The sequence below is a fragment of the Artibeus jamaicensis genome, unplaced genomic scaffold (assembly GCF_021234435.1).
Source record: "Artibeus jamaicensis isolate MK-2021 breed Jamaican fruit bat unplaced genomic scaffold, CSHL_Jam_final contig_1410, whole genome shotgun sequence".
Lineage (NCBI taxonomy): Eukaryota > Metazoa > Chordata > Mammalia > Chiroptera > Phyllostomidae > Artibeus > Artibeus jamaicensis.
In genome coordinates, this window is record NW_026521281.1 from 1,525,096 (window position 1) to 1,548,681 (window position 23,586).

Consider the following 23,586-nt stretch of genomic DNA (forward strand, 5'->3'; position numbering starts at 1 on the left):
TGCTTCTGGACTTGCATGTCTATTTCCAGACATGGAAATTTGCTTCACCAAATTAGGAAGTTTTCTCTCATTATTTTTTCAAATAGATTTCCTTTTTTTTTTTTTTTGCCCTCTCTCTTCTCCTTCTGACACCCCTGTGATACAAATGTTAGAATGCTTGAAGTTGTCCCAGAGGCTGCTTATACTATCCTCATCTTTTTTAATTCTTTTTTCTTCTTGTGGTTCTGATGGGTTGTTTTTTGCTTCCTTATGTTCCAAATCATTTATTTGATTCTCAGCTTCATCCACTTTATTGTTGTTTCCCTGTAAATTGTTCTTTATTTTAATTAGTGTATCCTTTATATCTGACTGGATATTTTTATGCTATTGAGGTCCTCATTACATTCCTTGAGCATCCTTGTAACCAGTGTTCGAACTCTGTATCTGATAGGTTGCTTATCTCCATTTTGATTAGTTCTTTTTCTGGAGTTTTGATCTTTTTTGGCCATTTTCTTTATCTGGCAGTGTCCTTGTGTTTGTCTCTGTGTATTACTGTATTTTCAGACCATAAGACATGCCTAGGTTTTGGAGGAAAATAGGGAAAAAATTGAAGCAAAAAATGTGGTAAAATATTTAATAACATAAAAACATAATATTTCACCAATGTAAATGTAAACAGAACTCAACAGCAGCATTAACAACCATTATTCCTCCCAAATTTGGGGGGGAAAGTACACCTTATAGTCCAAAAATGGTAAGCAAAGCTTCTATGACTGCCTGTTTTGGTAGCATAGCCTAATGTAGTAGTGTCCTATAGGGTCCAGTGGCACAGCCTGTTTTATCATCCATGTTGGTATTCGAGGTACATCCTTTATGTGGGCTGAGTACCGCCCCCTTGTAATTGAGCCTTCGTTGCTGTTGGCAAGTTAATGGGAGGAATTTATCCAGGCCAGTCAGGTGCAAGGATTCTTTATGAACACTCACCACCAATCTCTACCCTCCATGGAGGATCAGCTGTGCAGGGGCAGCGTGGTGGTGTTCCAGTGTGGACTGTAGCTGTCCACTGGGTGCACAGGCTCTGGGGTTTCCCTGGTGGTACAGGCCAATGTCACCCCCCACCTGTGTTCTGCCTGGGGCCACCCTGCATGAGCTATGAAGCAATCTGAGATGGCTGCTACTTGTGCTGGGCTTGGAGATTCCCAGGTGAAGTCAGGCTGTGACTTCAGGCTGGTTGCTGCTAGTCCCGGGCCCATAAGCTGGATGGGATGGAGCCTCAGGGGACCTCCAGAGTGGGGCAAACAGTGTTAGCCAGGTTGATGGAGTCTCAGATTTGGTACTTGCCTGCCAGTTTTATGGCTCTCTGGAGGGAGGGTTCAGAAAAAGGACAATGGTCTTTGCCTACCTTTTGTCTGGGAGAAAGCTGTCCTCTAGCTCCCACCTTGATGCCATACACTTAAGTTTCTCCCTGTATGCCACTGGAGCCTTTCAAGCTGCTACCTTGGTGCTGGGGCTCAGAGGGAGTGAACCTGGGTTGGTCCATGTGTAGGTTCTTTAAAGGCTACTGCTTGGGACTCCAGGAGTTTCTTTCACCAATTCAATCCTTACTGGTTTTTGCAGCCAGAAGTTATGGGGACTTATCTTCCTGGCAGTGGAACCCTGGGCTGGGAGGCCTGGTTTGAGGCTGGGACTCCTCCCTCTCAGATATATATCCCTTCTAAATCTTTATCCACCACACATGGATGTGGGATCAGCCCACTGTGTATCTCTACCCCTCCTACCAGTCTGGATGGATGTGATCTCTTTAATTCTATAGTTGTCAGCCTTCCATTCAACTCAGTTTCTGACATTTCTGAGTGATGGTTGTTGTATAGTTTAGCTGTAATTTTGATGTGGTTGTGCGAGGAGGTGAGCCATGTTTACCTATGCTGCCATCTTGACCAGAAGTTGAGATCCAGGTTCTTTTTAGTTTACTGCTCCACTATCCTTAAGGTGTGACCCATGTCCTCATCAGTTTAATTCTAAACTGATGAGGGGGCTATGTGTCCAACCAAAAAGTCAGATGTTCTATTACTAAGGAAGAAAAGGAGAATGGATATTGTGGTCATCAGCAATCTATGCTACAAATCTCTGTATTGAACTTATCCCTTCCAAGGTCACCAGAGACCAGAGCATCACGTGACTGTTAAAATGCCTAGACATTTTTTCACTTCTTGGTAGCATTCAACACTACTGACCCCTCCTTCCTTTTGAGACATTCTTTTCCCTTTGTTTTGTGACCATACTTCCTCATGCTTTTCTCCCTTTCTCCTTGGTAACTACTTATCTGTCTCTCTCATGGGCTACTTTCTCTCCACCTATGCTGTAGTTGCTGCTGGTCTCCAGGGTTCTTCCCTGGGCCACAGCTGGGGCTCCACATTCTTTCCAGGTGCTCTTGCCCTTTCCCATAGATTAAAGAACCATGCATATACTGAGGATTCCTAAATCTATAACCTCAGGCCAAACCTCTTTACTGAATTTCAGACATGTATATTCAACTGCCTGTGGGACATTTCCACTTGGATGTGCCACAAATACCTAAAAATCAATGCTCAGCTCTCCCTACATTAGTATTCTTTATATCAATGAAAGGGGTTACCATCCAAACACTTGATCTCTCATGTCAGATTCTCAAAAGTTCCCTTTGACACTTTCCTCACCCCTTTCTCCACATCCAATTATTCATAAAGTCCAGCTGCTTTTTATCTCTTTAATGCCTTCTGGATTCAATTACTTCTCACCAACTCCACTGCTCCCACTCTAGGCCAAACCATAATCATTGCTTATCTGGATGTCACTCTCCCTCTTTCCAGGAAATAGTCTGATCCATGCTCCTTATGGATTAGGCAGCTAGAATATTCTCTCTAAAACATAAATCTATGTCATTCTAAGCCTAAAACCCTTCAATAATCTCTCAGTGCACTCAGGATCAAGACCAAAGTCCTTATCTTGGCATTTAAGGGTTGCCATGATTTGGAAGAGATGGGAATTTGGGGTACTTAGAACTGGAAGAAAAAGAGGGGCTGTGAAGTACTTATGTGCATTTATGAGATAAACGTACCATTTCAAATAAATGGGGGGATGGAAAGATGGACTAATTTGGAAATGGATAAGAGCCTGATTTTGGAAAAGAATGAAGCTGAATCCTTATATAAAACAAATTTTGCAATGATCAAACATTTGAATGTAAATAATAAAGCCATACAAGTGCTTGGAATAAATAGATGCACCCCTATGTTTATTACAAGTACCTTTATGGTTTATTTTTTTACATTTAAATCATAGATCATTCCAAAGTTGGTTTTCTATAAGGATTGATATGGTGATTGCCAGAAGAAAAGCAGGGCGAGGGGAGGTAGAAGAAGGTGTAGGGGGGATAAATAGTGATAGAAGGAGACTTGGATTGGTGAAAGCACAATACAATATACAGATGATGTATTATATAATTGTATCCCTGAAACCTATATAATTTTATGAACCTATGTCACCCTAATAAATTCAATAAAAAGTAATAAAAAGAATGCTGGAAAAAGTGCTTGGAATAAAACAGAGGTTGTTATAATATAGAGTGTAGAAAGCATCTCTAAGCATGAAGGAGAATCCAGTTGTAATAAAGGTAAACCTGATACATTCTCTACATAATAATTAAACCCTTTTGTATAGCAAAGATTATCATAAATAACATGACAAATATTTGTTATATATGTGACACATAAACATATGTGAGATGTTAGTTGCTGGGAATGTTATTCCATGTATCTTTTTCAAAGTAAGTTGACACATTTTGTATCAAAATGGAAGAAGATTTTTTTTGCGGCATTTGAGTCAGCAAAAAACGGCATAAATAACAACAAGAACAACAACAACAAAAGCCCAATAAAGATACAAGGCTGCCCCTTGTAGCATTGTTTGTAATAGTAAGAAACAAACGGGAACAATCTGAATGTCCATGTATCCTGGATTGGTTAAATAAATTGTGAAACAGCTGTACAAGAAAAGATTATGCAACTCTCAAGAAAAATGTGCAGTAATGAAAACCGATTAGAATATATAAGTGGAATAAAACCAGGTCACAGGGCAGTAGGTACAGTGTACGGTTTGTGGGCAGAAAATGCAAATTAGTATATGAATAGAAAAAAATCTGGAAGAACATATATCAAAATGTTAGTAGTGCTTATTTCTGGGGGTGAGATAAGGGTGGCCTCTCATTGGTATGTTACATATTTCTGCATTATTTGAATTTTCACAACAACGCATTACCTTTGTAATAAGAATAAAGATAGAAAAATAAATAAATTAAATGAATGAATCGTTTTGAGGAGGTGGTTTTGTTTGGGAGTGCTTCAGACCGAGTCTGGTACAGTGGCATAAACACGAGCTTGGCGTCAGACAGCCCTGAGCGGGGCCTCATTGCCCCACCCCCGAGGAAGGAGAAGGGGGGTGGCAGGGGGCTGCGGAAAGGGGCTGGGCTGGGTTGGGCTGGCTGCTGCTCTAGTCCAGGAGGCTGAGACTTCGAGAGGGACTGAGAGAGGGCAGACGAATCCCAGACTCGCTCGAGGACAAGGTGAGGGAAGCTGAGATTGGGGTTTCCTGGCAGCCAGATAGTGGTTCCAGCCCCCTCCAACCTGTAACCAGGCAGGTGGGCAATTACAACTGTACCACTGCAGCTGGGGAAGAGGTGACCTGGAGTGGGATGTAGGCAATCAGGAGGTCTTAGAGAATAGTAGGCTGTACAGACTAGGGAGCAGAGACTAGCGGAGGAGAAGGGGGAGAAAAACGGGGAAACAGGCATGTTGGATGGCGGACAGGGAATATGAAGGGGAATACTGAGGGGAAGTGGAGATCCAGAAAAGAAAATATGAGATGCAGAGAAGGGTTAAGGAATACTGGGGGGAGGGTGTGCATAGGTAACATGGAGGAGGATGTAAGAAGGGGAATAGGAAATTCTGTGGGGTAAATAGGAAATGCGTTGGGGGAATAGGGAGCAGGAAGCAAGGCAGAGGGAATACGGAGGGGGTATAAGGAACGAAGAGCGGGGAGCGGGGGAAGGGCAGACTAGCTGAGACCGAGGCCCCCTAGGGAGGCGGAAAGGGGCGGGACCACTTCCGGCCTGGAGGGGGGGGAGGGCAGTCTCCGAGTTTCGGAGGGGCTTGGAGGGAGTGGACGCACCCTACTATATAGTAGGAGGACGAGGTGAGCAGCAGCGGGATCCAGCAGTGTATCGAAGCCTGGTAGGGGTCGGCCCCACCCTCTGGGACCTAGAGGAAACCTGTCCAAAGGACCGGATCATACTGGATCTATCCGGCTGGGAAGGGAGGGGATTGGACCCAGTTTGGCTGGGCCAAGATGGAATCACTAACTCAATACTGATTTGAGGAGGGGGTGTATTAGGGAAGGGGCAGAACCAAGATTTGCTTTGCTTGTTTGGAGGGGGGCGTGTTATGAAAAAGGGCGGCACCTGGCGGTACTGTAGACTTGGGTGGGTGTGAGTAGGGGAGGGGCCAAGACCACCAGACGCCTAGAAAATTTGAAAAGGAGGCTTGATGGGGAGGGGGCGGGACCTAGTTCTGCTGCGGACCTGGACAGAGGCGTGTATTGGAAAAGAGTGTTGGACTGAGCCCGCGACTATTGAGCATGCGTACTATGGATCGCTTGAAAGGCGTGCAGAGGGGCCCGCACCAAGTCGGGCCAGTTGCTGAATGCGCATGTGCACGGTGGACATCAAAGAAAGGGCTTGTGCTGGGAAAGCGGGCGGGGCTGAGATGGGCCCTGAGCGGACGCGCATGCGCACTGTCGACCTGCGGCTTTGGGGGGTGGGTGCACTGGGAAAAGGGGCGGGGTCCTCAGCTGCCGCGCTGGCACATCTTCCTGGAGAAGAGGAGGGTGCGGCTGCAGAGAATTGAGACCTGGACGTTGCGGGTTACTGAATCTGAAAACACAGTCGTTGGGGTGGGGGAGGGGTTTGGGATTGGGGACCAAGTGAAGGTAAGAATCAGACTCAAGGCAGAATAGGAGAGAGGACGTGTTGTGGTTTGACCCAGGCCTTCTCTCCTTCAGGCTCAGCTCTTGCCAGGCCAACTTGAGACATGTCTGACACAAGTGAGATTGGTACGGGTCCAACCCGTCTCCAGGTAAAGCCTCCTTCTGTCCTCTCTCTAGCTGCTTTTCCTCTCCAGCCCCTGTTGCTGCCCCACCTCCCTTCCCATCCTTATCCATCCACTTCCCTGCCTGGGTGTCCCCCACCCCAATAGAGGGAGGGAGGGAGGGAGGGAGGGAGGGAGGAAGGAAGGGAGGAAGGAAGGAAGGAAGGGAGGAAGGAAGGAAGGAAGGGAGGGAGGGAGGAAGGGAGGGAGGGAGGGAGGGAATTCATCCCTCTTTTGCCATCAGTTCCTGCTCAGAGGAAGGGGAGGCCTTGTTGGGCTGAGGTAGTCAGAGCATGCTGAATGGAAGAGTTCATATTGGTCCGAGAAATAAAAGCCTGGAATTTTGGAGCAGTTTGCCCAGTTGTGGGTGAAGAGAAGTTCTGTGAGCTTCCCTGCTTTCTCTTGCAGGCTGAAACTCCAGAAAAGGAAAGCGACTTGAAGGTGCAGACCGTATTGACAGTGACCCAGAACTTGGAGGTCTCAGAGACACCAAAGGCTTCTAAGGCACCAGAGGTCTCAGAAGCTGTGAAGGTGTCTAACGCCGCAGGGGTCTCAAAGACCACAGAGGTCTCAAAGACCACAGAGGTCTCAAAGACCCCAGAAGCTCAGGAGGCAGCTGCCACTAAGGGCTCACCTACCACTAAGCTGACTGATACCAAGATTTTGTCAGCTGAAGAGAAGACTCCAGCAGCTGACACCAAGATACAGAATACTGACCCTCAGGTTGTGACAGCACCTGCCACTGAGACCAAAAAGGTTAGCTGTGTGGCTGATAAGAAAGTCAGTACAAAGGCCGTGGAGACGGAGGCTGCTGCCTCTCAGGCTCCGGCAGATGAACCTGAGCCTGAGGGTACAGTTACCCAGACTCAGGAGAATCAGGATACTCGACCCAAGGTCAAGGCCAAAAAAGCCCGAAAGGTAAGACTTCTGCAATAACCATCCTTGCCTTTCAATTCCTCTTCTCTTAGCTGGTTAATCTGTTCTGCAAACATTTAGAAAGTTTCCTGTGTTCATCAAGGCTGTGGGGGAAACTAAGAGGAATGTGATGCAATTTTTGTCTTCAGAGAGCTCACAGATTTTTGGGGAGATAGGACAAGGATACACATAGTTGTAATCTGAATGTAACATGGTTTATACTTACATAGTAACTACTATGTGTTAAGCTTTGAGCTAGCACATTCATATAAGTTACCTTTTAAATCCTGAAAATAATCCAGTTTCATAGAGAAGGAAGCAGAGTCCCAGACGGGTAGAATGAGCTTGTCCAGGTTGGTACAAGCAGTCAGGGGTAGAAACAGGAAGAAGCCTCAAGTTACCTTTGGGTTGCTCCTGGTCTGGTTCTGTGATTGAAACTCAGTGAAAGACAAACCTAATATTCAACATGGCCAATATCTAGTGAATTAAGTTGTTACTTCAGGGGTTGGATTAGAGGAGGTTTCTGGGATAGATAGAGTGAGGGAAAAGGGCAATCTGCTTCATCTGGTGCTGTTGTGCTTTCTCTCTGTTGATGCAGGTGAAGAATATGAATGGGGAAGAGGATGGCAGCAGTGATCAGAGTCAGGCTTCTGCAACCACAGGTGGTCGAAGGGTCTCAAAGGCCCTAATGGCCTCAATGGCCCGCAGGGCTTCAAGAGGTCCCATTGCATTTTGGGCCCGTAGGGCATCGAGGACTCGGTTGGCTGCTTGGGCCAGGAGAGCTTTGCTCTCCCTGAGATCACCTAAGGCCCGTAGGGGCAAGGCTCGCCGTAGAGCTGCCAAACTCCAGTCATCCCAAGAGCCTGAAGCACCACCATCTCGGGATGTGGCCCTTTTGCAAGGGAGGGTAAGAACCCAGTCCTTTCCATTCTGCCCTGTGCACTGCCTTGCCTGCCCTCTTCTTTGCTGTCTTTTCAAAGCTTCTGCAAACATATTTTGATCTTTACACCTTTTCCTCCTCTCAGGCAAATGAATTGGTGAAGTACCTGTTGGTTAAAGACCAGACAAAGATTCCCATCAAGCGCTCAGGTAGAGTCCTACAAACTCTCCCCACTTAGTACTGCCCTCGTCCTATCCCTTATATGTTGGGAGCACTTGCTCTTATGCTCCTACCTCTGCCCTCCCAAAGTTCTAATTTGGCAGTACTAGTGTTTCTGATCATTAGCTCAGAACCTGCTTATGTCACCCACAGCAGAGTTGGCAAAGGGTCTGTCTGTAGTTTGGGTATGGGGACCACCTGGCTTCACTTCAGCTCAGGTGCTCACAACACTCTCCCCTTGCAGACATGCTGAAGGACATCATCAAAGAATATACTGATGTGTACCCTGAAATCATTGAACGAGCAGGCTATTCCTTGGAGAAGGTGAAGGGGCAGCCCTGGGGGTGGATGTAATGGGGAACAAAGGTGGACATGTCTCTTTGGGGAGGGACCACAGAGACTCACTATGCTAGCTCCATCACTGAAGATGGGAAGACAGTGGCCTAGGGAAGTGTGTAAACTTGCCAAGAGTCACACAAGTTGGTGGTAAGGGTACAGCTAGGACTTAAGTCTTCCAACTTAGTCCTAACTCCTATCCACTAATGGATATGTCCTGGAAGGTATTTCAGGTGTTTACCTCTCCCTTCCATTCACCATCTGCAACCTCCCTAGATTCCTGCTAATCACAAGGATGATGTTGATAACAATAGCATATTTGTTGCCTATTTGCTGTGTGCTGGTCTCACAGCTAAGTACTTTACATGCCTTAGCTGATTTCACATACGTGCACACAAACACACAGATCGCTGGGTACATGGGGAGCTGTGGGATGCCCAAGAAGCTGAATCTTGTGATCTCACAAGCTTTCCTTTCCATCCACAGGTGTTTGGGATCCAATTGAAGGAAATTGATAAGAATGACCATTTGTACATTCTTCTGAGCACCTTGGAGCCCACTGATGCAGGCATATTGGGAACGTAAGCTGGGGAAGGGCTGGGGTGGGAGGAAGGCTTCTGCTTTTGTCCCTGGTACTCCCCCATCCCTGTCCTCTCTCCCCATACCCTCTTGGAGAGTCAGGAAAGACAGGACCTGAACAGCCCCTGTTCTAGCTCCCACATGTAGTTGTGGTGCCTAGCTCCCACACAAACGTGGTGCCTGGTTATGATTGACTGAAGGGTGTAGGAGCCTGGGATGGGGCATTCCTGCTGTCAGGTCGTCTGTCGGGAAGCTTCCCAGGAAAGCAGACCTGTCCTTGCTTGTCCCTTCCTGCTGGCCTTGGGGGAGTGGTTCTCAAGGGAGGGCTTTCTGGAGTGGGTGGCTCATGATGCTCAATGGGCAGGATCACCAGCGGGCTGTGCCCAGAATTCTCTCGTGGCTGAGGGTTCTGGGAGAGAAAGAAGGGACTCATACTGACTGAGTGCCTGAGTCATGCCAGGTTGTTAGGATTTCTTCCATCCTTTTTGGTGACCTGGGGAGGGGAGGATGTGATTTTCCCATTTTGCTGAGTAGGAGACTTAGTGTAAGTGTCTTGCCCAAGTTCACATAAAGCTGGGAACATAGACTGGGCAGAACTGTCCTATACCTGAGGAACCTGGGAGAGGCTAGCCTAGTGAGCTGGCTGGTGTGTTTTCTGCAGATGGCTGAGGGGCATAAACCTCTTTGTCCTATTGTTCCCCTAGAACCAAGGACTCCCCAAAGCTGGGTCTCCTCATGGTGCTTCTTAGCATCATCTTCATGAATGGAAATCGGTCCAGTGAGGGTGAGTGGCTGGGCATGCAGCTGAATGGGTAGCCACTGTTGGAACTTCACGTGTTCACTTTCTGTCCCTATCTCCTCTGCCCCCCTTGCAGCTGTCATCTGGGAGGTGCTGCGCAAGTTGGGGCTGCGCCCTGGGTATGATTGGGCTCTCTCAGCGCTTGCTGTCCGTGTTGTCCTTTGGCAAGAGAGGATGGTCCCAGGATTGCATCAGCCTGGTGGTCTGGTGGAGTGGGCTGGGGCGCTGGACTGGGTAGAGGGCCCATGGCTCTTAGCTGGGTGGATGGGGAAGTGGTCCTAACCTCTCTGCTCCCTTGAGCTTACTGTCTCTCTTCAGCTTCTGTGGTGCTTCCCTCTTGTGCTGGAAACCCCCTCTCCATGTTGGAAATGCCTCTGCACACATCTGGGAAGTGTCATGGTCCTGACTTTATTTATTTATTTATTCATGTATTTATTTTTCTCTGCTGTCAGGATACATCACTCACTTTTTGGGGATGTGAAGAAGCTCATTACTGATGAGTTTGTGAAGCAGAAGTAAGTGTCTGTCTGGTGTTGGTATGTGCTATACATTTTGCTTGTGTTAGAACTGAGTGATGAAGCTATAATGGGTGCATGTGTGGTTGTGTGTGTGTGTATACAGGCGGTAGCTCATTTTTTAGGTGGTGACAGGAAACAACAGGTATTTCTTGATCTGTTACATGTGCTGTAACATATGCCTTCGGAACCATTCTGCAGTGGGGAAGGGGTTGGCATCACTAGCATTGTATATGTGAGGAACCTGAGGCTCACGAGTGGTGAAGTTATTTGCTCAGAGTGGTTACACAGGTAGCAAGTGAAAGATTCATTTTTAGATTCATGCCCTAATGTGTTGGTTCATAGCAATTAATTTCAATTTAAGAATGTCATAGAATAGTAGCTGTAGGCAGTCAGCTACTATGTTGGGGACCTGACATGTATATCTCATCTCATTTTCATAACTACCCTGCAGAATAGGTGCTGTCACCCCATCTTCATTTTCAGTTGCTAGACTTGTTGACTCAGAGAGTGGAAGTGTGAACATGGTCCTTGCTGGTGAGGGGCCCATTCAGGCCTGGAGCCAGGCCCTCCTGACTCACTGGCCAGGGCCTAGCCAGTCCTTGGTCCTGGAGAACGCATGCGCACTCACAGGGTCCGGGGCGCATGTGAAGTACGCAGCTCTTGGCGGACCGTTTCTTCCCTTCACAGTCCTTTTCCGTGGTGGGCTGCCCCAGGGCTCAGCCGGGCCACAGGAAAGACGCTGTGGCAGGGTGTGCTCAGAGCAGGGGGCCCGAAGCAGTGGCCCCACAGTTTGCAACACACCCGACAGGAATCCAGGGGTCATTGTGACAAGGGGCACAAACCTGTGGCCATACCGTGGACAAACACACCCTACATGTATCAACCCTGTACCTTCACATGGCTGCTGGGCAGGACCAATGGGACAGGGCTCAATATTGGAAGAAAAGCTGCAGTATTTAATGGGGGAGGTTGCTACCTGTTGTCTGTCTAGTCTATGCATGGTTGGGCCACAGGTGGTCAGACATAAAGGCTTTGAATCTCTCTTTTCAAGGTACCTCGACTATGCCCGGGTCCCTAATAGCAATCCCCCTGAGTATGAGTTCTTCTGGGGCCTGCGCTCCTACTATGAAACCAGCAAGATGAAAGTCCTCAAGTTTGCTTGCAAGGTAATTGGAGGACTGCCTAAGCTTGGCATATCAAGGGCATGGATTAGCCATTGCTGGCTATGTGCAAAGCAGCCTGCAGCTTGCATATGAACATTCTGAAGCTTCTGTTAATGTGCCAAACACTTTAGGTGATTCATTTAATCCTTACAACTAATATGTTGGTGCCCTACTGCAGATGAGAAAACTCAGGCTCAGAGAAGTTGTTAAGTGATATAACTGAAGTCATAGAGCTAGTGTCAGGACATGGATGGAATATTAGGTATGTAGTTGCTAGAAGTATTTATTGTATTACTATTGTATACAGCATGTAGCATATTACCTAGAATACAGGAGGTACTCAGTTCTCAGAGTCTCATCCTTCTGAGGGTCCTTATTTCTGTTTCAGGTACAAAAGAAGGATCCCAAGGAATGGGCAGCTCAGTACCGAGAGGCAATGGAAGCGGATATAAAGGCTGCAGCTGAGGCTGCAGCTGAAGCCAAGGCGAGAGCAGAGATCAGAGCTCGAATGGGCATTGGGCTTGGCTCTGAAAATGCTGCTGGGCCCTGCAACTGGGATGAAGCTGACATTGGACCCTGGGCCAAAGCCCGGATCCAGGCTGGAGCTGAAGCTAAAGCCAAAGCCCAGGAGAGTGGTGGTGCCAGCACTGGCACTGGCGCCAGTGCCAGTGCCACTGGCAGCTTTGGTGGCAGTGGCAGCCTGACTACCACTCTCACATTTGGGCTCTTTGCCGGCCTCAGTGGAGCTGGTGCCAGCGGCAGTGGCAGCTCTGGTGCCTGTGGTTTTTCCTACAAGTGAGATTTCAGGTATCTACTTAGATTTGGTTAGGGCAACCAGGGCTCTGAGCTGGGTGGTTATAGGAAGGCCAAGGTCAGAGGACCAAATGGAGAGTGTGGGAAAACACTGCTTTTGACATTGTATTCCTTCCTGTTCGATGGATATCAATTGACTTCCTAATTTTCTTTTACTTGTGTTTTCAGATATTGCTAATTCCAGCTGTCTTTCTCTTCATGCCAGGGTGCAGCCTCAGAAACGTACTCAACACAGCACTCTAGGCAGCCACTATCAATCAATTGAAGCTGACACTCTACATTAAATCTATTTGTCATTTCTGAGTTTATTGCTTTTTTTTTGGTGGGCTGTCACATTTGAGTGATACATTTTTAAATAAATGGGAAAAGTCTCCACCTCAGTGTATGTTTACTTTGAGGTGACATTGTTGGATTCAAGGGAATGAGATTAGCATGCCTTTCTGGGATAGGTAGAGGCTCATTCTAGCCTACAGAGCAGGCAGGATTGTGGTAGGTTGGGGAGTCATGGGGCTTGTAGGCTCAGAAAACACACTTTGAAGAAGATCTCTGAGGTGGGTAAGTGAAGCAGAGAGCAGAGGTAGAGGAAACGGCACGTCAAGTATAGACTCCTTTTGAGAAATTGGGATGACATAGGAAGGAGACAGAGGTAGGTAGCTAAAGGAAGATACAGGAACAAGTGGGGATTTTCTGGGGAAAGGAGAGGGAACCTTTAGCAGGCAGAGACCAATAGAGAAGGAGATGTTAAAGACTGACTCATGCAGCCCAGTCCCCAAGGAGATGGGAAGGGAAGGCCTGGGAGAAAGTTCAGAAAGGACTTGGACTGGAAGGATGTCTTATAGTGGGGAGGCCCCAACAGAGAATGTAGCCCATGATTTTTGGGAGACCCTTCCCAAAAACCCTTGCATGGGAGACCCATGGCAAGGTGTTCCGTAACGAATGAACCAAGATGAGTGTTAGTGTTGGTTTATTCCAAGGTTTTCATTCCGGAATAAGGACACAAGACCAAGAGCAGTGAGTGTATGAGTATCTTCATTAACTGTCAGTGGTGCCGGACGCATTGTAGGTACTCAGGGAAGAGATGGGCTATGGGACCCCAGCAGACTTGGGGAGGAAGATGAGATTTTAACAGATTGGGTTATAGTGCAGTGGTTTGTGGGCAGTAATCTCAGTGGTCCTTGAACAGGGCAAAATGTTAAGTGAATATTCCAAGTTCCTGCTACACATCTGGCAGTATTTGAGAAGTTTGGGAGGGTTTTGAGAAAACGAAAAGGATGAACTAAGGACTAGTCAGGTAGTGGGATGATTGTATTTCGGAAGACAATGGTTCTGGGTTGAAGGGGAGGGAAGATGAGGTTTTCTGGAGATGAGGGGCCAATGGCCTGGGAGGCAAGGGTGTTTGTGCATTATCAATGTGGACAATAAAATCACCTGGGTTGGTGGCAGAAATTGAGGTACAAAGGAGCACTGTGAGCTAGGTGCCAAATTCATCTTGTGTCATTAAAGGTATTCTTGTAGGTACACTTCCCACTGAGGCACAGGGCCATCAGGCAGAGATCCACCTTTGCCCTATTTTAGGGAGTATTTCCCTGGGGTTTTCTCACCAGGAAGCCCTCACCATCTAATCCCTGTATTACCAGACCCCTAATCACTGGGGCAGACCTATGGACAAAGGCTGTCTCTCACCTCATGTAGACTCTATAAGCAGTAAATGAACGATGTTTATTGCACAGGGAATTGGATTAAAAAGAAAACAAGGCTCTACCAGAGCAAGGCAGCTCTTCACCGGTGGTCATAAACAGCTGCTTTCATTGATGAGGTGTTCTTCACTGGAAGCAGAGGTTCTTTCATTAATTCCACAGGCCATGATGTTCTCAGGGCCTGGGTGGTACCTGGGAGAGGTAGATAAGGTCAAAGGCAGCCTAGGACTAAAGGAGTTTCGAGTGGGTGGGTACCATGCCCAAAGCTCCCCTCAGGTTCCCAGGTGATGGCCATCTGAAAATGGAATGGATAGGGCATATGGAGAGATGACAACACATTTGGGGCCTGTGATATTCTAATAAAAATTGAGTTTAAAATGTTGGATAGAGATAAGAGTGAATCATAGTCATGAAGAACTCTTCCTTTCCCACTTCCCTCCACAGTCTGCTGGGCTTCCAGAGCTCCCCACCTCTTCTCCCGTATTACAAGGCCTAGAATTTGATAGTCAAGGAGTTGGCTTTCCTTCACTCCCAAGTATAAAGACTGAGGGTGTTTGGGGCAGGGAGAAAAAGTTTAAGTCTGGTTATAGGCAAGTGGAGAGTGGCCAGAGGAAGAGGAAGTGGCAGGGGAAATGGGTACTAATTCCAGTTCATTTGCCATTTTTTCACTTTGTAGGATACTGTTGTGATGAATGAACTCCCACAATTTTCAGTCTTCAAATATATAAATTAAATTCCAAGTAATTCTAGATTGTATTATGCATTTTAGCTAGGAGTGGGAGGAGCCCCTAAAGCTGTTTCTCCACTTATTTTTCATTTTCACTCCTAAGAGACCCTTGTAGAGACTTTTTGTCCTACTGGTTACCCATCATGGAATTTCAATACCATAGATATACTGTATATCTGTTTAATAACTATATTTGTGAGTTATACATAAAAATTAAAAATTCAATACAGGGTTAATAATGACTAAAATGTTTAAGTTGAAAGAAGGAGCTACTACCTTTTGCAACAACATGGATGGAACTGGAAAGCATTATGCTGAGTGAAATAGGCCAGGCATTGAAGGACAAATACCATATGATCTCACCTTTGACAGGAAGCTAAAGAATAAAACAAACAAGCAAACAGAATAAAAACAAAGACACTGAAATAGAGAACAAGTGGGCAGCGACCAGAGGGGAGAGGGAAGGGAACTTAAGGGGAAAAAGGGGGAGGGATTTTGAGGAACAAGTATGAAAGACACAGAGATGAGGACTGGGGGGGGGGGAATGGGAGGGAGGGGGGGAGACGGGGGGGGGGGGGTGGGATGGGAGAAATAGATAAAAAAAATGTACTTGAAAAGTAACTAAATAAAATTTAATATTAAAAAAAAATTTACAAAGTTGATGACCATTAACTTTGTAACTATTTGCTGAGCAACTTTAAATGTAAATTATATACATTGTAAAGTATGAAATTAATGATTTTTATATACCTGTGTGGTGCAATTTATATAGGTATGAATGATAATAGCTGTATAATCAGAATTTTATTAAAAATTCAAATTTTAAATTTTGAATTTAAATTTTAACAAAAAATTTAAAAAATTCAAAACTTACTTTCAAGAAAAGTAAAACAATTGGCAATTTAAATTACCTTCATAAAAATTATTTTAGTGAACTTCTAGGTGTTGCTAATGATGTAACTAGATGCTGATATTTATGTATTGTCCACATTTTTTCTCTTCAGTATTTGACATACCAATGGGTTGAATAACTTGAATTAAATATAAGGCATTTTCATTTACTTCAAAATACACAAATAGCACATAAAAGCACTGAGGATCAAACATAAAGACAGTGGCATTCAGTAGATATATGTAGGCCACTTCTCATCATATGACTGTGACAATAAATGATGGATTGAAAAGTCTTCCAATCATGGTCATCTATTTGCCATGGTTTTATAACTCTGATCTGGCTTACATTTTTGTATGTTTCATGACCTCAGTGTCATTGCTGCTCATGTGATACCCAATTAGACAAATTAGATACTAAAGAATAAGGTTTTGTCAGGTAGGGTTGAAATTAGAGGGCCACAAACCATAGCTGATTTTTTGTTCCTCTTGCCCAGAACCAATTTTTACCCTCTCAGGGGTGATACCCAATCTCTTCCCTCACCTCCATGTAGAGAATGCAATCATTATAATAATGCTTTACCTGGACTGAATAAAACAACATAGAATGAATGCTGGATAGAGAGAGATGGGAGGAAAGAGGATAAAATAAATATTTACTAAAGACCAATCAATTGTGAGAAAAGACCAATTTACTAAAGACTAAAGGTCTTTACTAAAGACCAATTGTGAGAAAAAATTAGATAACAATCTTGTGCCCAAACATACACTTTTAAAGTACCTTGGTCCACAAATGGCTTCAGAGGTGCATTTTACCAAACATTCAAAGAACTAACACCTCTCCTCAAACTATTCCAAAAAATCCAAGAGAAGGGAAGACTCCAAAGTTCATTTATAAGGTGAGCATTGTGCTGATTCCAAAACCAGACAAAGACATTACAAAAGAAAGAAAATGAGCTCCAGCTGGTGTGACTCAGTTGCTTGAGCTCTGTCCTGCAAACCAGAGTCGCTGGTTCAATGATGCCTGGGTTGCAGGCCAGGTCCCCAGTAGGGGTGCATGTGAGGCAACCACACATTGATGTTTCTCTCCCTCTCTTTCTCCCTCCCTCTTCCCCTCTCTGTAAATATAAATAAATAAAATCTTAAAACAAAATGAAAATTATAGGCCAATATCCCTGATGAATATAAGTTCAAAAATCTTCAACAAAATATTAGCAAAACTAATTCAGTGATACAGTAAAAGGATTATATACCATGATCAAGTGGATGTATTCCTGGATACAAGGCTGTTTCAATATCTGCAAATCAATTAATGTAATACACAATATAAACAAAATGAAAAATAAAACTCACATGATCATATAAATAGATGCAGAATAAGCATCTGCCAAAATCCAGCATACACTTAATGATAAAAACTGTCAGCAAAGTGGGAATGGAGTAAACATGCCTCAACATAAAGGCCAGAAACGGCAAAGCCACAGCTAACATTGTACTCAATAAGCAAAAGCCAAAAGCATTTCCCTTAACATCAGGAACAAGCCCTGGCTGGTGTGGCTCAGTAGATTGAGCACTGGCCTGCGAACCAGAAGGTCACCAGTTTGATTCCCAGTCAGGGTACATGCCTGGGTTGCAGCCCAGGTCCCCTGTAGGGGGCACGTGAGAGGCAACCACACATTGGTGTTTCTCTTCCTTTCCTTCTCTCTCCCTTCTTTCTGTCTCTAAAAATAAATAAACAAAATCTTTTAAAAAGGGTCTGAAAACCCACATTTCAGCTCAGTCTTTAAGAAAAGATCAGGAACAAGACAGGGATGTCCATTTCACCACTGTTATTAAACATAGTATTCGAAGATTTAGCCATAGCAGACAAGTAAAAGGAAGAGAAAGTTAGTAAAGATTTGTAAATTCTTCACTTTTTAATAAATATATTTTATTGACTATGTTATTACAGTTGTCCCATTTCCCCACTTCATTCCCCTCCACCCTGCACACCTTCTCCCTCCCACATTCCCCCCAACTTTAGTTCATGTCCGTGTGTTTTAAGTTCTTTAGCTTTTACATTTACCATACTATTCTTGCCCTCCCCTGTCTATTTTCTGCCTGCCACCTATGCTACTTATTCTCTGTACCTTTCCCCACCCTCATCCTCCCACTCCCCTGTTGCTAACCCTCTATGTGATCTCCATTTCTGTGGTTCTGCTCCTGATCTAGTTGTTTCCTTAGTTTGTTTTTATTTTAGGTGTGGTTGTTAGTAATTGTGAGTTTGCTGTCATTTTAGTATACTTGTTTTTTATCTTCTTTTTCTTAGATAAGTCCCTTTAACATTTCATAAAATAAGGGCTTGGTGATGATGAACTCTTTGAACTTGACCTTATCCGAGAAGCACTTTATCTGTCCTTCCATTCTAAATGAAAGCTTTGCTGGATAGAGCAATCTCGGATGTAGGTCCTTGTCTTTCATGACTTGGAATACTTCTTTCCAGCCCCTTCTTGCCTGTAAAGTCTCTTTTGAGAAATCAGCTGACAGTCTGATGAAAACTCCTTTGTAGGTGACTGTCCCCTTATCTCTGGCTGCTTCTAGGATTCTCTCCTTCATTATAATCTTGGCTAATGAAATTATGATGTGCCTTGGTGTGTTACTTCTTGGATCCAACTTCTTTGGGACTCTGTGAGCTTTCTGGACTTCCTAAAAGTCTATTTCCTTTGCCAGATTGAGGAAGTTCTCCTTTATTATTTGTTCAAATAAGTTTTCCACTTGTTCCTCTTCCTCTTCCCCTTCTGGTACCCCTATAATTTGGATGTTGGAATGTCCTGGGGGATATTCCTAAGATGTCCTGAAGGTTCCTAAGCCTCTCCTCATTTTTTTGAATTTTTGTTTCTTCATTGTGTTCTGGATGAATGTTTCTTTCTTCCTTCTGGTCCGCTCCATTGATTTGAGTCCCAGTTTCCTTTCCATCACTATTGGTTTCCTGTGCATTTTCCTTCATTTCAATTAGTTTAACCTTCATTTGTTCCTCTAATTTGTGACTAAAATCAACCAGTTCTGTGAGTATCCTGATCACTAGTGTTTTGAACTGTGCATCTGATAGGTTGGCTATCTCTTGGTTGCTTAGAAGTATTGGCTCTGGGGCTTCGAGGTGTTTTTCTGCTTGAGCCATAATGTTTTGGTCTGTTTGCACCTGTAACGTATGAGGGGCAGAGCCTTAGGTGTTCACTAGGGTGGGACAACCCAAGTCGCTGGATTGTGACTGTATGTGGGGACAGGGTCTGGGAGGTAAAAAAAATGGTGGTTTGCTCCACTCTCTGTTGCACCTCAGTCCCTTCTGCTGCTTCCCCCAAGTGAACTGAGCCTTTCTGGTGCTGATTCCCATGTGGGTGGGCTTGTGTGCGTTCTAGGACCCTGTGGATTTCTCCATTGAAATTTCCTGTGAGGGTGGGAGTCTCTCCCTGTGACTCAACTGCCACAAGTGTTTTCAGTCGGTGTTTTGAGGCTTTATTTTCCGGTGCTAGGACCCTGGGTTGCACGATCTGTCTTGCTCCCCAGTTATCTGCGGGTGAATGTGGGACCACTGCCAGGTCAGGCAGCCACCTTGCTCACCATGCCCCGCTTCTCAGTCACCACCTCACTGGGTCTGCCCATTGCCACCCCACACCCAGGGTCTGCCAGTTGCCGCCTGGGTGTCCAGGATCTGCCCGGTGCTGCCTTGTGAGCCCGGGGTGCCTAGCATGCCTGGTGTCACCGCTTCCTGTGCCACTACCCCTCTTGGCTCGGCCACCAGAGTTCACCCTGCCTGCTGGTCTGGATGAATGTGTCTATTTTAACTCCTTAGTTGTCGGACTTCCATACAGTTCAATTTTTCTCTCAGTTTTGGTTGTTCCTTTGTTTCTGAATTGTTGTTGTCCTTATTTTGGTTGTTTGAGGAGGCATAGTGTGTCTATCTATGCCTCCATCTTGGCCAGAAGTCTCATTTTTAAAGAATGAGACTTTAAATTCCAAATTGAAAATAAAGAATTGAAACTTTCATTATTTGCAGATAACATGGAACTATATATAGAGAACCCTAAAGATTCCACCAAAACTACTATAACTGAAAAATTAAGTAAAGTAGCAGGATACAGAATAAATATCCAGAAATTGGTTGCATTTTAATATACCAATAATAACTGTTAGAAAGAGAATTAAAAAAAACAATTTTATTTACAATTGCATCAAAATATCCCTAGGAATACATTTAACCAAATACGCAAAAGACGTCTACTTGGAAAATTATAAGACACTGAAGAAAGAAATTGAAGAAGATACAAACAAATGGAAGCATATACCATGGTCATGTATAGAAAAAATTAACAACATTAAAATGTCCATACTACCCAAAGCAAACTACAGATTCAATTCAATCCCTATCAAAATGCCAATAGCATTATTTTATATAACTAGAATAATTTTTAAAAATTTATATGAAACCTGAAAAAACCCTGAATAGCCAAAGCAATCTTGAGAAAAATGAACAAAGTAAAGGTTTCACACTACCTGATATCAAACTATACTACAAGGCTATAGTAATCAAAACAGTGTGGTACTGGCATAAAAATACATAGACCAATGGTACTGAATAGAGAGCTCAGGGATGAACCCACAGCTATACGGTCAATCAGTCTATACAGAGTAAGCAAAAACATACAATGGGATAAAAACACTTTATTTACCAAATTGTATTGGGAAAAGTGGACAGATACATGCCAATAAGTGAAACTGAAGCACCTTGTTATACCACATACAAGAATAAACTTGGAATGGATTAAAAACATAAATGTAAGACTCAACAACAGTGTGGTGATTGCTGGGGATGGTATAAGGGGACTAAATGGTAGTGGGAAATACAATAAAGATAAAAAATGTAAAAATGACAGGACTTAGGACTCTTACTGACTCAGTGAGAGTCCTATCTGAATCCTATCTGAATTACATAATATGAAAATTATGTGCTTGGAAACATAGAGATTCCCGCCAGACACTGTAAATTACCTTTGAGTGTTCATTTTGTGGTAGCGTGAGCTTCTAATGTTCATATTAAACTCTTAAGTCAAATTAGGCAGACCTGGTCTTGGCAGTGTAGCCAGAACTTTCTGATATAGTAAGAACAATATTGGTGACCTGAAATTAAATCATGCCAAAGTTTTGATTAAAAAACCCTTAAATATAAGACTTGAAACCATAGAAATTCTAGAAGAAAACAGGCTGTAAAAACTCTGACATTTCTCTTGGTAATATGTTTTTTTCCTGACATATCTTCTTGGCAAAAGAAACAAAAGAAAAAAAGGAAATAGGACTACATCAAGCCAAAAAATTTTTTTGCACAGCAAAGGAAACCATCAATGAAACAAAAAGGCAACCTACTGATTGGGAGAAGCTATTCATCAGTGATACATCTTATAAGGGGTTGATAACCAAAATTTGTATAGAACTCATACAACTTAATACCAAAACCAAAAACAACAACAACAAAAAAGTCAGAGGACCTGAATAGACACTTCCCCAAAGAGAACATTCAGATGTCTAGTAGGCTTATGAGAAGTTGCTCATCATTACTAATCATCAGAGAAATGCAAATGACAACCACAGTGAGCTATCAGCTCAGAGCTGTTATCAGTAAATCCACAAACAGCCCTGGCTGGTGTGGCTCAGTGGATTGAGTGCTGGCCTGCAAGCCAAAGAGTTGCCAGTTTGATTCTTAGTCTAGGGCACATGCCTGGGTTGTGGGCTAGGTCCCCAGTGTGGGGTATCTAAGAGGCAACCACACACTGGTGTTTCTCTCCCTCTCTGTCTCCCTACCTTCCCCTCTCCGAAATAAATAAATAAAATATTTTCAAAAATTCACAAGAAGTGTTGGAGAGAAGAGAATTCTTGTGCACTGTTAGTGGAAATACAAATTGGTGTGACCATTATGGAAAATAACATGGAGAATCCGGAAAAAAATTGAAAATAGAGCTACTTTATAATCTAACAATTCAACTTCTGGGTATATATCTGAAACCCAAAACTAATTTAAAAAGATATACGCATTTTTATGTTCATTGCACTATTATTTACAATAGACAAGATATGGAAGCAATACAAGTGCCTGTAAATAAATGAGTGGATAAAGAAGTGGTAATTTATACAATAAAATATTAGTTATCCATAAAAAGAATGATATCTTACCATTAGCAACAACACAGATGGAACCAGAGGGTATTACAGTAAGTGAAATAAGTCAGACAGAAAGACAAATACTATATGGTTTCATTTATATGTGGAATCTAAAAAAGAAAATAAATGAACAAACTTAGAAAGATGCTCATAGATACAGAAAACAGACTTATGGGAGCCACAGGGAAGGGTGTTTGGGGGACTGGTTGAAAAAGGTGAAGTGATTAAGAAGTACAAATTGGTAGTTACAAAGTAGTCACAGAGATGTAAAGTATTGCATAAGGAATATAGTCTATAATATTTTAGTAACCATGTATGGTGCCAGGTGGGTACTTGAATTATCAGTGGGATCACTTTGTAAATTATATAATTCTCCAACCACAATTGTATATACCCGAAACTAACATAAAATAATATTGAATGTCAACTGTAATTGAAAAATAAAATTAAAAAATATAAAAATGCCTTAGTCCATCCCTACCTCCCACCCTTGATCCTATGCTCCTTTGGCTTTGTCCATGTGTCCTTTATACATCTTCCTTGATGACCTATCCCAAATGGAGTCAACTGTACTTGAATAACAATAAAAAGAGAGAGAGAGAAAATACCTAACACCTAAACCTAAATAGCTAATATCTAATACCTAAAGAAAGAGAGATAAAACAAATACCTAATTGCCAAAACAATGTGTTTTTCCCCTGGGGAAAAAATGCCTTGATCCAATATAATGCTACTTACCCACACGTAATTATCATTCACCCTTTCTCCAAAAGATCACCCTCAAATTTCATTACCTACTATCTCTAGCTCCAATTTCAGAAATTGGGGGGTAATATCCTTTCTTCTTCCAATTACATTGCCATCTCTTCTAGATATGCTACAAATTATGAATTAAATTACACATTGAACCACTATTCACACATTATATTCCCTAACAGGGTGAAGATGAGGTGAATGAAAATAAGAGAGAGACAGAGAGAATGTGAGAACAAAGAAGCCCATAGTCATTAGATTATTCTTGCCTCTTCCACTGTGAAATGTCTTCCTGACCAGAAAAAATATTGTACGAGATATTTCAACAGTTTGTAAAGTGTATTGTGGTGGATGTTTTTCTTTTATACGTAAAGGAATATTTTAATTCTTCCCCTTAGAATCTATAGAGACTATACATGATTTAGAAATGAGACTATACGCAACACTGGCCAAAGAAGAATGGTCCACTCTATGCTTCTCTTTTGCCTGGTAACTCAGGTATATAATGTCATTAACTATGATCATTATTGCTTGTCTCCTTACATTATTTTTATTCACATATTCACCATAGTCTACTTTCCCTTGCACATAAATTCAAAACCCCCCTTTTCACATATGGATATGCCACATCTCTGAGGCCTGGTTGGAATACTCCAATTCTGGGCCATGTCGCCTTTTGACTGGCATCACCCATTTGGTACGCTTCAGTTCCTCCTGATTTCCAGATCTCGTTTGTTGCTAGAGAAAATATTGTGACTGGTTTTTCCCTGCCACCTGTCTCATGACAAGGTCCGGACCCACTTGCCCAAATAACTGCTCATGATTCAGAGACCTTTTGAGAACCAAGCTTTGGCTATTTCACACTCATGTCTTCGAGCTGATGAAGCACCTGTTATACATGTCTTCAAAACATTGCTTCTATTTCTTCCCTGCAATGTAATCTTTAGTC

The 23,586-nt window shown here is 43.6% G+C and overlaps 1 protein-coding gene and 1 non-coding gene across 5 annotated transcripts; both read left to right on the plus strand.

Annotated features, from left to right (window-relative positions):
• The first annotated feature begins 4,483 nt into the window (after positions 1–4,483).
• MAGED2 (MAGE family member D2) lies at positions 4,484–12,683 on the plus strand. 4 transcript variants are annotated; one of them, XM_037153755.2, is made up of 13 exons: positions 4,484–4,579; positions 6,073–6,146; positions 6,567–7,076; positions 7,672–7,980; positions 8,099–8,162; positions 8,417–8,496; positions 8,995–9,089; positions 9,792–9,871; positions 9,963–10,005; positions 10,339–10,401; positions 11,456–11,570; positions 11,956–12,374; positions 12,549–12,683. In XM_037153755.2, exons 2-12 carry the CDS (start codon positions 6,102–6,104, stop codon positions 12,364–12,366), a joined length of 1,815 nt encoding a protein of 604 aa, XP_037009650.1. In that variant the 5' UTR covers positions 4,484–4,579; positions 6,073–6,101; the 3' UTR covers positions 12,367–12,374; positions 12,549–12,683. The 4 variants fall into 4 exon arrangements, with proteins under 4 accessions (XP_037009650.1, XP_037009653.1, XP_037009651.1 ...); XM_037153758.2 differs by having other exon boundaries at positions 12,586–12,683; XM_037153756.2 differs by lacking the exon at positions 4,484–4,579 and adding an exon at positions 5,121–5,208.
• LOC119055541 (small nucleolar RNA SNORA11) lies at positions 11,151–11,282 on the plus strand. Its single transcript, XR_005083715.2, has one exon. It is a non-coding gene; the product is annotated as a small nucleolar RNA SNORA11 (small nucleolar RNA).
• Positions 12,684–23,586: the final 10,903 nt, after the last annotated feature.